This window comes from Pteropus medius, unplaced genomic scaffold (genome assembly GCF_902729225.1).
Source record: "Pteropus medius unplaced genomic scaffold, Ma_sr-lr_union100, whole genome shotgun sequence".
NCBI classification, from domain to species: domain Eukaryota; kingdom Metazoa; phylum Chordata; class Mammalia; order Chiroptera; family Pteropodidae; genus Pteropus; species Pteropus medius.
In genome coordinates this window covers 1,282,344-1,298,509 of record NW_024349505.1, presented here as the reverse complement: position 1 = coordinate 1,298,509, position 16,166 = coordinate 1,282,344, and the positions used below count along the sequence as shown (strand labels likewise).

The window sequence follows — 16,166 nt, the reverse complement described above, 5'->3', positions numbered from 1 at the left end:
CCAAAAACAAGAGAGAAAATTAAGAAATGTGGAAGAACTAGAGATAGGAAGTAATACTTGCCCATAGGATGATTGTTAATTATCACATTTGATTTGTTATATCTCCTCGGGTTTTATTTTATTCCCAGGTTGTAGATAACAGCAACAGTAGGGTTTTAACAAAGATTTAAACTGTCGGATATGCATGTAGGTGCCAGTTTCTTAGTATATGGACACATCTATCCATTCCTTTCCCTAATCCTTCTCATTCAAATAAAAAACATTTTGTTTATACTAATTAGTTCTACCATTTTGAGGTAGGATATTCTGCCAAAATAGTTTTTTGAGTCGTCCCATGACATCAAACATAATAGTTGCAAACTGAAATTCTTTGTCTTTTATCCTTCTTCACCATATACTCCCTATGTCCTGTACTCTCCTTTTTAATGTGATGCTAAAGTTCCAGTGTCTGAGGCAGAAGCCTATGTCACTTTTTAGTCCTCTCTCCTGGGTCCTTTTTTATGTTTTCCCAAAAAACTGTCTCTTCATTTCCCTGCTTCCCATTTGTGTACACTACAAGCACCTGATCTAGTTCCTCATCACTTCAAGCTTGAGTCCTCTCCCAGTCTTTCAGCTGGAATATTTTGTCTTCATCTCTTCATTTTTAAAATATCCCACATATTACTGGCTTCCTAGAACAAGTTTTTATGACATTGAAAAAATTCTCTGTTTAGAAGCCAATAGTCATTCTTGTTTAGGCTGCTTTGCCTAGATTATGGGTATATTCAGTCTTTCCTTATTTCCTTACTGAGTTCGCTGCTAATAATATATATTCTTTTCTCCAGTTAGATGATGTTTTTAATAAGAATGACATTAATTCTGTGGAGCCTGCTATGTGCCATAATTGTTTGACATGCTTCACATTTATTCTGCTATTCCCATTTTTAAAAAGCTAAATGAGGACCTGTAATGTGGTCAGTATACTCACAACCATCAATGACGGACTCTTAATGAGTGCTCACTAAATGCTCTTTTTCTGCATTGCAGTTCCTCTTCCCACATGCCGTGCTTAGTTCCACCCTCTTGCCTTTATCCATGGGGTTCTCTTTTCCTAGAATATTTTTTCTCTTTGGTGTATCCATTTCACACACTATCCAAATACTACCCTGACTCATTTAGTTCCTATAGATCTTTACTGTTGTCAAAATTCTAATGTATTTATAAGGAGTTCGGCATAGTTTATCAATTAACTACTCTAGTGATTAGATGTGGGAGAGTCCAGGGCATCTTTCTTTTGGGACTTTGTAGGAAAGTACCGTCTCATAGTGTGCACATAGATATACTTCAACCAAAGGCAATACAGTAGATTCAGATATAGAAGTGTATTAGGTAGGTAAATATTGAATGAGATTCATTACCTATGTTTATTTGTAGATATTAAAATATATTAATGGATTTTGAGCACTTACCATAAGACATAGAACTATGTGTTTACATTATCGTAGTTCTTAGAACCAAGTGATTGGGTAGATGGTGCAGCTGAAGCTCAGAGTGGTTAACTAGCAGCTCATAAGCAATAGAACCCAGTTTAAACACAGGCATTTTTTATTTTAAATACATGTACTTAAGCACTACACTGCACGTCATCTTGTTCAGCCTCATGGTTGGAGTTTTCACCACTTGAGAAAATCTCCCTGTTTAAGTTCATTAACTTTAAATACATTAGATGCTGCTCGTTTCCAGCATAAACATTCAGTAAATGTTAGCCTTTATTTTGCTATTTTTCCAGATTACACTGAAGTGTTCATGACACTGTCTTTCCCCATATGCAAACTTAAATTTAAAGGCAGAATCAGCTATTTATAATGTCTGTAAAATCTGGATATTTGTGTGTTTTTAATATGTATTTGGGCTTTCATGAAGGCAGAGATTTAGAGAGTGAGAATGAAAAGTGAGCTATTTTGCTACTGTTTCCCGTCATCTCTTTAGTTAGAGGCCTGCACAGTGTATCTGGAGGGATACCTGACTGAGCTCACAAATGGGAATTAGGTGATGGATGTCAGAGGTATCCACAGATACCTCCACAGAGATATCAGACCCCTCAATGTCTTGGAAATGATTTTTAGTATTGATCTACTTTGCACATTTTCACAGCACAGGATTTTAGGTCCTCTTTTAAAGATCAATCATCTCATTTTTCTATAAATTTGGAGAATGAGCGAATCATGGAAGGCATTAACACACTAGTCACTAGTTTTTATTTTGTGTATACTATCTCTGTGCATTTAGATTATGTAATTTAAGAAGTAAAACGTTACTAGAGAATAACTCGTGAAAATAAGTGAAAGTAAAACTCTATTAAAATTTTGGTATAGTTTCAGACTTACAGAAAAGTTGTAAGAATAATATGAAGAACTACTATATACCCTTTAAGTTATTTTAAAATAGAGTAATTCATTTTAGAAATAGGTTTTTAATTTTAGCATTTGCTGATATATTGATCATGTTATTACAGTTGTAGAATAAATTACAAATTTTGTAAACTGGGCCTACTTTCCCTCCCAAGCTTTATTGAGATATAATTGACATATAACATTGTATAAACAGTGTATACAATATGTTGGTATAATACATTATATATTGCAAAATGATTGCCACTGTGGCATTGCAAACACTTATATCTTGTTACATAATTACCATTTTTGTGGTGAGAACATTTAAGGCCCTACATTTAATATTAATGCTTTCTGAAGGATTTTTTAAATCAAGATTTTCTTCCAGCATAATGTTACTCTTAGAAATGTTTGTCTCCTTGCATCCAGTCCCTGGCCCCGTACCTTGAATCCTCTCACAGTATTTTTACAGACCATTATTAAAAGATTCATGTGTTTTAAAGTTTTAAGTAAATCCCAATTTGGAGTTTGGGGCTGAACTACTGTTCATTGAAAAGAAATCAGTTACTATTTTATTAGGGTTGGAAATATGAGAACATTCAGGCAAATCCCAAGTGTAAGAATTCTAATTAAATAGGAAAAAAAATAAGCCTTATTTTATTTTGCAGCTGTACAATTATGACATTATGGTGACAAAATGGAAGAGCTTTTATATGGTTTAGTTTTAAAATGATGCTCGAACCTGACTACATCAAAAGAGTATAGTTAAAGATATTTATAAGTTTAATATCCAATATATTATTTCATAGTTATAGCTTAGAATAAGAAATTTAAATATTCAAACTAACATCTTACCACATGTACTTGTTTTCAAATTATTCACATTGTTAGGATCAAGTGACATAATTTGTGAGAAAAACTTAATTATAAAGTAGAAAGACTACAACATGCAAGATATTTTTATTTCATTTATAGAAGTGAGAGAACAAAAACTTTATTTAAATAAAGTGAATAAAAAAGCCATGCTTTTTCAATATTTGCATGAAATTATGCAGAATTTAATGTGTTTGCATTTTTAATTTCAGATTCAAAACGCTAATGATGTATTAATTGCGCCACTTGAGAAATTTCGAAAAGAACAGATAGGTGCAGCAAAAGTAAGTGTTACATTTTGTTATTCTTCAGATATTCTCTTGATAACTAAAGATGACATAATTTCAGATGTTAACATTTTGATAATAGAATGACCTTTTTAAAAATTCTGCACGTCATTTTTAACTTTTGCACAGAGCCTGTTACAAAGAATGGACTTCTTTTAAACATGAGAGATATTCTTTCACTGAATAGAGAAAAAGTCAACATAAGAGTTCTTTCCTTCCCAACAATTATATAAAAAATTAACGATTTTATTTTTTATTTTTATTTTTATCTTTTAGAAATTAACTATTTTAAAGAGAGTGAAATTATGGCAAAAATATGAGTTTTGCTTTTAACAGCTATAAAATAAAAACTAGGCACAGGGTATATTGAAAATTCAAGCAGTAACTGTAAAGGAACTTTTGTTATTTTTTGTATTTTTTCATTATTAATAAAAACGTGTTTGTGGAAAACCTTAGACATATTTGTGAAGCCTTTGCATTGATGTTTAATTCATTATGTTCCAATTAAAATTTCCCTGAGCCTAAAATTTTCTGAAATTTACTTGCATCCTCTTTCTTAGACTACATTTTAACTACCTGTGTAACATTATGTAAGGACATAAAATTTAGGGTTTCCAAAACAGAACTCATCGTCTCTCATCCTTCCTCTGTTTTGGTTTTCCAGTTAATCAATGGCATATACTGTCCCCATTGGAGTAGCAGTGTTCACCATTCTACTGCTGAATTATTTTTCCTCCTTTTCTCCTTCTATTCTGTCTGAAATATTGAAATAGCCTACTAGTTAGTCTCTACACTCCTATCCTAATCTGTTAACACATTTTTCTTGTCTTTGATTGTCATTCTTTGACAGTGAAACCTGCAATGGTTTTCCTTGAGAGACAGTTTAATCCTGATAACAAAGGCTTTTCACAATGTGGCCATTTGCCGCATTTCAGTATACCTTCCTCATCTGGCACAATTGTCAGTTCACCAGTCTCTGTATATACCCTAACTTTATCCATGGCTTTGCCACACTTTTTGCCTCTCCTTAGAATATTTCTTACCTTTCACTAATTGAAGTCTTGCTAGCTCTACATGGCTCATCTCCCAGCACCAGAAAGAACCCTTTCTTATATAGGTCCTTCCTCATACATTTGTTCCCCTTCCGGAATTGATTTTTTTCCTTCTCACATAATCAAATAGTCCTTATGCTTATTTCCTGTGTAAAAATATCATAGCCTGCCTTGAATTAGTTTCATGTGTACTTCTCCACCAATTAGGAGCAATTATTAAATCAGGGACTAAGCCAGAACCATTTTTGTGTTAATTAATTCAGCAAATATTTATCATTGTCATGGTTGGCCTACTTGTGGCAATCATGGTGTTTAAGATTAAGGGATACAACTATAAACAAAACAGACATGCTCCCTGCATGTCCCTAATATCTTTTGTGGAAAACAGACACCAAAGTAATTACAAATGCACTGAGGATTTTGATGCAGAAGTGTAGAGTGCTTTGTGAGAGTAAGTGATAGAACTAGCCTTGTCCTGAGAGCCAGGAAACACCTTCTGGAAGAGGTATTGTTTAAGCAGAAAAGTAAATATAGAGAAAGAAAGAGCTAGATATTGGGATGTAGGGATAGGAAGGGAAGAACCTTTCATATAGTCCCAAAGATGAAAGAGAGTGAGTGTGAATAAAGGCCTTGAAGAAAGAAAGCTTGGCATATTAAAAGAAAAAAAACCTAATGTGCTTGGAATAGAGAGGACCATGGGGGTAGAAGACATGTACACAGCTTTATTAATGGTTTATGAAATTTTATTCCTGATGGTAAGGGCAATGATAAGCCAAAGAAAAGCTGTAGTTGGAGGGGTGATATCATATATGCATTTTAAAATATCACTCTAATTGCATGTTATACATGGATTAGAGGAGGCCAGACTGCTTGTGAGAAAACCAGTTTGGGGGCTATAGGATAGTGGCTTCAGATTCAGAAGGCAATGTGGCTAGGGAGACCAAAAACTGTGTTTCAGAGGTAAAAAGGAAGGAGGTAGGAAATGGGTTAAATACTGGGAAGTGAGGAACAGGATATCTCAGAGATGACTCTCAGGGTTCTGGGCTGCGTAATTGGGTGGTGTTGGAACCACTTACTGAGATAGGCAACATTTATGTTTGGATGGCAAGGATGGTGAGTTTGACTTTTAGACATAATGAATCCAGGTTCTTTTCAGACTTCCAAGTGGAGATGTTGACTTGCCAGGTGTGTAATCAGGTCTGAATTAGAAATACATTAGGAATTATTGCTCTCTAGGTGGTAATTGAAATCACGGCGGAGTAGATTAGATTCTGCTGGGAAAGAAGAGAATGAGAGGAGGATCTAGGTGCTGTATAATCTGAGAACTCTCGATATTTAATGTTTGGGGAGAGAAAAGCAAGATAGGTATGAAGGAAGGGACAGAAAGAAGAAGAAAATAACAAGAATTTGGTGTCCCAGAACAAGGAAGAGTCTTTTCAAGAATAAAAATAGCTGATCTTTGACAACTATATTGTAGGTGTTTTCACTGAGCAGTTACATTTGTGACCTAATTAGATCCTCACAAGCAGCCTGAGAGATGAGTGCCGATGTTACACCTGTTCTACAATGAGGAAAATGATGAGTGAGCAGCATCAGATCACAGAGCTGGGAAGTCAGACCATGACACTAAAATCATGCTATTTTCCTTCACAGCCTTGATTTACAATATTTTACTTCATCAAAGATGTTTTTATAAAATTAAAGAGCTTTGTGAAAAATTCTTTAGTACAGGAGATTCAAAGTTTTCTGGCCCATCTAAAATTGTGAATTTCACTTGTGTGTGGATTATTCTTGTTTAAAGGTTTAGCTACAGTTGCAGTAGTATAAGCAATCACACCCATTTATTTTTTAAAATCTCAGTTGCTGGATAGACCAACTGAGAACACACAGCAGTATACTATGCCTTTGTCTACTCACTGGGAGGTTAAATTTGTGGCTAAATAAATTCAAATGAAATCTTGAGCATAAAGATTACTGCACTTGGTCTTTTGGTGGTGGTGATTCCGTTATTTTATCTGCCTCATGTTCTTAGTACTAAATTGTTTCTAAGCTGCTAAGAAGTCTTTGATTAGTAAAGTGAATAAAAAACAGGCATTTTTTTCTACAATATACATATAGGTCAGTTTCCTTTTGGTATTGAAGAACATCTTACTAGGAGTAAAAATCTTTTGAAGGTCTTTATTTTTTTTATTGCTTTATTCCCTGTTTTACTTAAGCATTTTCTTACTTGGTAAATAAAGTTAATTCTACAAATGACATTCTGTTGCTTTTCACAGTCTTTATATAGTGGAGATTTCTTGCAAGCCTGTTCAAACCAGTGAGCCAGCTGGAAGGCAAGAGTGTCTGTTAAGTGTAGAACCTTCCACTGCAGTCAGCAACCTCCTTAGCCTGGTCCAAGTGGAAAACGCTGAGTCAAAGTGGCCCTCTTCTCTCAACCAGATGATCCTATTTAACTGGAGTGGATAAAGTCCACGAACCACAAACATTTCCTTTGTAGTGTGTTCTATGTAGCTTTGAGACACCTGATACTTTGCTGTGGAAAATGAGGCCCTGAGTGAGTTACAGTTGTGGGAAAAAAGCACTGTGCATCTGTGAGAGGCATTAGAAAAAGGTTAACGATGGGGTTGTTGAACTCAAGGACAGAGGAGATGGGTCCTGCTTTTTGTATAGCTGAAGATTAGAAGAATTATCTATAAACAGTTGTCAAGAATGTATTTATTTAAAGGTTCTTAGTCTAATGGTATATGCAGAATGGAATAGTATTGCAGGCTTGACATAGTGCATGTCAGGGTGTAGAATTTAGTGTTTAGTTTCTTTAATTCATCTGATAGACTGCTGATTTAAATACTATACATGAGTGGAAATAGGGATTCAGAACTATGAATGCCAACTAGAGTTTCTACAATGTGAATGTATATAGAGCAGCATTATTATGGAAGAAGATGAATTATAACTTGTTTTCATGCTTTTTGTATAAATTGGCAGCTTTATTTCATTGATTATATTGGAAATCTTCTTGCTCCCAGTCAGTTGTAAGTCATGTCTGCACTTTCTACATTTCTTTCTATATAAACTGTATGACTCCAAAAATATAAGCAGAACTCAACATTTGAGTTCCCAAAGACGGATACATTATGGGAAGTGTGTGTGTGTGTGTGTGTGTGTGTGTGTGTGTGTGTGTGCTGAGAGAGAGAGACACCATATATATATTACCAGACTTAAATATTTTAAGAGATGGAACTGACTTTCAGGGGGCCAAGCACTCATTTTCCACACGTAAACAGACCGAGCAGCTAGTTGGTGGCACAGTGAAGGCTAGAATGCAATTTCTCAGACCAGTGTCGACATAAGAATGTCCAAACCTGTAGAGAATTTTGCCTGGAAGCAAGATCTCAAATGCTCCCCAGAATGACTGTTTTCAGTTTCTTTTATTCATTTGGAATTAAGGCAGGAAGGTAAGGAAGATTATATGGAGGTGGGAGAAAGCAAAGTGGAGGTTGGATTACAGGATGGTTAACAAGATTATGTGCTCTCTTGGGGGTAGTTGCACTTCCTTTTCTGAAGGGTCTGAAAAAGAGGCATTTCAAAAGTATGTGAACCTAGATGCACAAAAAGAATGGGGAAGACTCGCGAAAGGCATATAGGCCTGGGGCGTGGTTACCCACCCACCATGACCTGCCCAGTTAGGATTTTATGATCAGATCACCCTGTGAGGTTACTGTCAGTCATGTTTATTATAGAGCCCCTTATTCATTTATACCAGCAGTCGATCAGATCACCCTGTGAGGTTACTGTCAGTCAGGTTTATTATAGAGCCCCTTATTCATTTATACCAGCAGTCTTTCCACTCTTCTAGGCTGCTCTTAAGAGTACTTTTTTATGAGATATTTTATTATCTTTACCTTTAGCAAACAAATATCTAGTGTGAAATATCTTAATTATAAAAGTGCTTCAAATATGACCAAACTTGCTTATTCTGAATCAAGTGTAGTCAGTATATTTTTCTTGATTTAAAAACTTCCACCGCACAGTAGGCATTTTACTTTGGCTGGTAAAAGACACTTGAGAAATACTGCCCATAAAAGTTAAAAGATACATTTTTATTTCTATGGGAGATGTTTTCAAGACTGGTTTTCATTTTTAATTAGACCTTAATAGAAATCATATGAACATTCCTGTATGGTTTTAATACAAAAACAAACAATATAGTATTAGTCATTTCAAAATAGAGCTTGGTTTTCTTTATACCGATTTCATATTGAAGACACCAATAATTCTTTTCCCTTTTGTTCTGTCTATAGTAGAGTTTGGTCTGTCTCTGAACATTTATTATTTTTAAACATGCCTTGATATATAATTATTTTAGCATTTAGTATCTAAAAAAATCTATGGAGAATTGTTATGATTAATTCCTTTTATAGCCTTAGATTTCCTTTGTGTGAAAAATGACTGCACTTGAATTTGTTGTCTCAGATATACAAGTAGCCTGCAGAATCCAGAAGGATTACAGATGCTTTACTTATTCCAAATTACACAGTTTTTTACACTGAACTGAGTTATTTATCTAATTTAATGGATAATACTTCAGACTCATGATAACAGTCCAAAATAACATGGATTATAGGATTCGAGTATGGATTTAGGTCACCTTACTTTTCTTCAACAGGTCCTACAGAGAACATTCAAAATTGTTTTTTTCATGTCCTTTTGATGGCCACGGAGCTGAGTCTCTGTCTCCTGGGCAGACATTCTCCAGAAAGGACTGTATTTGGGACCAAATTCCTTGGGCAAATTATAAACCATTTAATAGTTGTTTTGAAACTACTTGTAATTTCCTCTATTGTACCCCCTGTCAGTAGAAGCTGTTATGTTATATAGGGTTGCAGAATTACTGAATTTTGTTATTTGGTCTTTGTAAACAATAATATTACCCTGTATAAATAGTTAACCAAGTGCTGCCCTAAGCATTTTACATGTAAACTCATTTAATCCTCATAACCAACATATTAAATAAGAAAACTGTTAAACTCATTTTATCGATAAAGAAACTGAGATGCAGAGAAGTTAAGTAAATGGGCCAAGGTCACACGACTAGCAAGGAGTAGAGTCAGATATTAAACAGAAATAAGGTAAAGCCTATAGAGCTCTTTAGTGGAACCACCACATGTTTGGTACTCAAGTTATAGTAATTCTTAAAAATATATATATATTTATAAATATATATGTAAATATATATTATTCTTAAAGAAATATTGGCTGGTTAGCTCATTTGGAGAGCAAGATAGTGTCTTATAATGATTTAACAGAAAGTTCTATAGTTATATAAACTTGAGGTCAAAATCTGGCACTTAATACTTATAGAAAATGTAGGCTTGGATGAATTAATTACCCCCTTAAAGCCTTAATTTCCACATTTGAAAAATTGAGAAAATAATAAAACCATCTTCATAGTATTGCTATGATAACATAATTTGGAATTTCATATAAATTGCTTAGCACAATTTCTTCCACGTAGTAACCACTAAAATGTTAACTGCTTTTTTATAATTAATAATTATTGCTATTTTATGCTTTTTGTTGGTATTAACCAAAGTATTACAGTAAAAATAATATCGTTCACATAGATTAGTTTGCATTATTTTGTTTTATGGTCAGAAAGGCAAATCTGAGTTGACTTAAATATTGATAAAGTGTGCTTCAGAGGGCTACTCAGGCAGGAGGGCCTTAGACGGACATTGCTTATAAGTAATAACATTATACAATTTATGGACCACTATTACTTATAACACTCTTATAAAGTAGGAAGTGTCATCATTTTCAGATGACTAACCTGAGACCCAGAAAGATCAAGTAGCATTGCTGACAACCCAGAGGTGCTCATGTGCTCTGGCTGGGACTCATCCAAGCCTTCTGACACCTAATTCACTAATTTTAGCGCTATATTAGACCTGGCTTCATCATGGGAATGCAAACTTTTTTTTTTTTGGTAGTTTATAGTGTGTTTTCACCATCCTTATGGCATCCTTATGAGGTGAGTATCACCTCTTTGAACCTGTTGCTACCACTAGAAAAACAAACCAGATCACATCCCCTGAAGACAGTCAGTAGTAGTCTCTGTACTTGACAGATGGCACCATTCAGTGTCTCTGCATATTTCAGAAATTGCTGAGGTACCATGTTTTTATGTACGTTTTAGAGCTTGCCCGTCATAAGAAGAGCCAAACCTCCCATAGAGTTAAAATTCTAGATAGGGACGTAGAGCCCTTCTTCTGAACAATTTAATATGCATATATGCATAATAATATGCACATATACACACACACATATACATACACACACAATTATATGTTGAATGTGTATGTGTATTTACATACATATGTAGATTATTATAACTTTACAAAGTGGTTATGTGATCAGATAGGAGGATAAACTCTTAAATATAATAAATTGTAGATAACATCACCATTTTTTGTTCTAATTATTCTTATGCTGATGTCTGAAGACCAATAATTAGGAAACATTTTATGCTTCTTCACTTTAAGCTTCCCACAACTTGTATTTTTATAAAAGATCCTTATGCTATTTTTTTAGATCCAATATATAATTAAAAAATTAATACAGTTTACAATGCCATACATAAATAGTCATTGATAAATGATAAATGCAGTGGAGTCTCACTAATGTCACTGTTGACATCACTAAGATTATTTTCGTACTTCAGTGGTTAGCCTTCTTGGTAAGAATCAAGCCTTTTTCCTTATAATGAAGTCTTTGTAGCAAATCCAGTTATGGCTAACCTGGTGGAAGGCAATACTCCAGTTAACTGATGACAGTTTTCCAGATCTCATTCTTTAGGGACAACTATGAGGAGTTCAGAAACTCCACTTGGAGATTGTCCACAGAGCAGAATTTCCCATGTGAACCTTATATCATCTCTAAAACACAAGGTGGTTTCTTTGGTTCAAGAGTTGGTGTTTATATTTATAGATACATTCTTTCCTCTGCCATGTCTGCTGGCTGCCCTGCTGCAGAAGAATTTGCTACACGATAGTTTATGTTTCTAAATGCATTTCATGATATGAACTTTGGTATTGAGCTTTGCTGTACACATGGCCATTTTTACCAGTACCTTCTCTGTTCAAGATTACTGTCTTTCCAGTGGTTCTTGAAGTGATTGAGACTCTATCAGTGATTTTCGTTTTTCAAATTTAAAAGTTTAGAAATATTCTGTAATACTTAGGAGAGTTCATATTGACTTCTGTAAAAAACTGAAACAACACAAATTAGAAACATTTTATTTCACATTAACATTTTAGAATTCAAAGCAAGTTGCAGATAAAAACAGTTCAGTTTCAAACAACAGGAATAGGTGGGTTTGTACTATGCATTACTTATTGTTAACAGTGGAGCTCTGATAAAATGACTACCATCAGTGAATTAAGCCATTCTGTATTTAACTTTATACCATAATAGTTCCTTGTTTGTTGAGAAAACACACAAAAAACATCAGTTTATTTTCAGGGTGATCTAGGAAAGAAGAAAGATAAAGGATTTTCCAGATCATTTTTATAGAATGCCAGTTTTTGCACCCTTATCTATTCTTTGGGGTTGTTGCAAATGAATTATGCCAACATTTGGATTTTAATTGTTTTATTAGGCTGCTGCTTTTGCCCTCACCTATATTTTTTGTATCAAATTTGAATTAAAGCTTTGTAATACACATTGAAGTAACTGAAAACCCTATAAAGAGTGTGAATCAATGAGTTAAATATTTAGGAAACTTCTGTAGATTTAAAAACTAAATTATGAAGAACCTCAGACTACTTTCCCAATAAAATTAAAACGTTTTGTTACACCTGAAATACACAAATTTTCATATGTAATCCACCAAAAAGAAAAAACAATAACAACAACAACAAAACTGTATAGAGCACCTAATGTCAGAGTTGCCGATGTCAGCATTTGTCAGGAAGCATACGTGTTTGTCGAACATCTGTTACATTTATTCTTACTATGACGTTGTTGCAACTTACCAAACTCATTTTCTATAAACAGCTTCAATTTCGTATTGTTCATGTTGAAATTTAGCAGTGAAAACAGAACATGTAGCCCCAGGGTGTCTGATTACTACAACATTTACAAAAGCATCAATATTGACCTTTGATTTACCTTTTCACTACTCATGTCACATTGTTTATTTATATCTAAATAAAATTTCAGCAGCTTTTAAGGGAGAGCTCTTTGATTCCATACTCACCTAGTAGACTTTTTGGATTTTATGGTGAGACTTTTACTGTTTCAATTACTTCATTCCAAAGTAATGAGATTTTTGGTACCTAGATTTTATTGTCTAATATATTGACAGGTTGTCCTCTACTACCTCATCCTCCTTTCCCAGCCCCGAGTCATTAGAAATTTGATTAGCATGCTGTCATCCATCTTAAGTCATTGATACAAAAAACATTCAACTGGAGAGCGTTGATCTGCTTTGTATCAGAGATGGTGCTAAGTCTTGGGAATGCAAGAAGAAAATATGATACTTACCTTCTCAGAGTTCATAGTGTAGCAGAAGAGTCCCCAGAGAAACATAATTATGATGGAATGAGATTAGTGGTTTATCCGAAATATACTCGTAGTTTATGAGCATAATGGAAAGAACAATTCTGCTTAACCAGAGGAGACTGGCAAAGGCGTTTGTGAAATGTTGGCATTCAGCAGGTGCAGTTTAAAGGCTGGCAGACATTTTCTAGTCAGTGCAAGGGAAAACAGCATTCGAGGCAAAAGAAAAGAGCCACAGTGGTATAAAAATATTGTGATGTGGCTTAGAAGCTTGATATATTCTGGTGTTATTAGAGCTATTGCTTTTATCGTTTATTTTTTTTTCAAAAGGTGAACCCCACTAAGAAATGCATTTTACATCACAGTTCACTGAGTATATGTGCTAACATACTTCTATTACTAAATATGATTTAATCTAGTATTTTCAATTGTATTCTACTCTATTTCATTAAAATAAATGCTGGTTATAACTCATGAAACTGATTAGGTAACCCACCAGTGTGTCATAACCCATAGTATGAATAGATACTGGGCCATAAGTTAGCATGTGTATGTAAATGGAATAAGAAGGCAAATTAGTGAGAGAATTAGACAGGAAATATTCAGCTGGGGCAGAAAAATGGAGAGTTTTGTGCTGTGCCAAAGAGTTTTTTTGGGGGAGGGGTGGTGGGTAATAAAAATCATGATCCGGATATAATAAATATTAATCATATGTCTCAGACAGTATTAGGTAGCACATATTTATTAATCCTTACAACAGTACTATAAAGGAGTTATTTTCACTCTCTTCTTACCAGTGAGTTACCTGAATCACAGAGAGGGTGATATAATTGGCCTGGGATTAGACAGCTAGTAAGTATCAAAGCAGAGATTAAACCCAGAATATTTGGGTCTAAGGCATATGTTCCTAACCACAGCACTACATTCATGTGGCAATCAGGTCTTGAATCTGTATTTCAAGAAGACAGTTTATGAGCATTTTGAAAGCTGGAGTTGGAGAGAGTGCCGATCAGCCAATGATTCTTCAATATTTGCATCAGAATTTTAGTGATACATTTCTGCCATCGGGATCCAGTCATTTCTGGCTACCTGCCAGCCTCACGAGGCTCGGTAACTGCCAGACCACACGAGCAGGAGGGCAAGAGGAGAAAACCTCAGGCCTGTGTCAGATCACAAAAGTGTTTGTCTCTGAGTTCTTGCTGGTTACTCTCCAGCGAATTATGGACCTGATCTTTTCCATGGGATTGGAGATGAGCTTCTTCGTTAGCCCTTTAGTTTCCTTAAAGGCATCACCTTTCTCATTTTCTGCTTTGATTCAGCAGCTCCTGCCATTGGAATGCTTTTCTATTAAGTTAGATGGTTCTCCAGTCTACCACATCCTTTTTTAAAATTTACTTCTGTCCTTCTATTTGAGCAGGAGAGGCTTATTTCTCCATCGGTGAATTTAGCTGTTACCAAGTTCCGAAAAGAAGGATGATACGGGACAGAGTGATCCACCATTCTGTGTGGTATTCTTAACAGTTCTTATGTGCCAGTCCCAGCTCAGGGCATGGGTCTCAGTAGTAAAGACCCAGACACTTCATTCTCTTCTACCTCAGGCTGAGTTTTCCACTGGACAGAGTTTAAGGATGTCCTTTGTTTCCTGAGTTGAGAATATTAATTTATTTAAGGTCAGGATCATCAAACTGCAGGCCCAGTCTGGCCCACTGTCTGCTTTCGTGTGGTCCAGGAACTAGGAATGGTTTTTGCATTTTTAAATGGTTTTTAAAAATTAAAACTAGAGTAATATTGTGTGAAACATGAAAATTTTGTGAAATTCATATTTCAGTGCCTGTAAATAAAGTTTTATTAGAACACAATGTCAGTCATTGGTGTGTGTTTTCTATGGTAGCTCTCGCGTTACAACAGCAGAGATGTGTGGTTGTATTAGGGACTCTGTGGTCCACAAAGCGTAAAATATTTACTATCTGGCCCCTTTCACAAAGCATTTTGCATATCCCTGGTCTAAGGCCTGAAATTTCACTTTTTACCTCTTGCAGTCTTTTAGGCCTTCATGCAAATGGGACCTTCTCTGATATTACAGACTTCATAATGTGAGTTCGATGATTGGGTTTCCAGTGTTGGAAAACCAGAGAATTTATAGTAAGATGAAATTAGGCATGACCTTGAACAGATTGGTAGCTGCAAGTCATATTTGTAACAGAAATACTAACATTTTTTATTTTGATTATATTTATCTTCATGGACATCTTTTATCGTTGAAGCCAAATATATATTCTCAGTTTAGGGCTATGATTTTTGCATGCAAGCAGTTTAGAAGATGATGAAGAATCCTTCTTACCTCTTCAGTAGAATTGTATTTAAGAGAAAGCCAAATAAAAACCACTTTACAATAACATGCTTTGTTTAGGTTTCAAATAACAAAATGAACTGCTAAATATAGTGGACAACCTAACAGTGTCACTTTAAGTAAGAATGTGGTAAATAAATCTCATCACAGGTTTAGCTTTCTTTTGTCTGTGTACACTATTTCTACACTATAAAAAAAGTAGTCAATAATGGAAAAAATTATTATGTTTTTTTAAGGGGGATTGTGTAAATAAGTTGACTCATTTGTTAACCAAAATTAGTGAAATTTATGGATGTGTTTGTATAGTCTCACACTGGACAAATATATTGAGAGAAATAAGGTCAGGTATGCCATTTTTATTCATAATAGTAAACATCTTATTGATTTTCCTAATAGATTTTGCTTAATACAGCTTTTTAACATTCTGCCATTAGAGTAGATTTTGCATCTTTCTCTTCTATATATACTTGGTAATAATATGAAGCCAAACTGAATGTTCTCCAGAGACCACACAGTTTCCATTGAGAGCCTGGTGATTTACTGACTAAGAGAGATGATCTCTACAATTACTGTAGAATACCCAGTGAGAAGTGAAGTGAGCTCACTGTAGAAAGATTTCAGGCATTGAAAAAAACTTGCCTTATTTGGTAAATGTGGTTAACTTGTCCCAGCT

General features: G+C 34.7%; 1 protein-coding gene across 4 annotated transcripts in view; it reads left to right on the top strand.

Moving 5' to 3' along the window:
- Nucleotides 1-16,166, top strand: part of ARHGAP42 (Rho GTPase activating protein 42) — a 229,197-nt gene that overhangs the window by 124,982 nt on the left and 88,049 nt on the right. For 3 of the 4 annotated variants that reach the window (XM_039881978.1, XM_039881977.1, XM_039881975.1), the window contains exon 4: nucleotides 3,458-3,529. The exons of the other annotated variant lie outside the window; for it this stretch is intronic. In XM_039881978.1, the coding sequence (XP_039737912.1) occupies nucleotides 3,458-3,529 (72 nt within the window). The remainder of the gene's footprint in view (nucleotides 1-3,457; nucleotides 3,530-16,166) is intronic. 4 annotated transcript variants of the gene reach the window in all.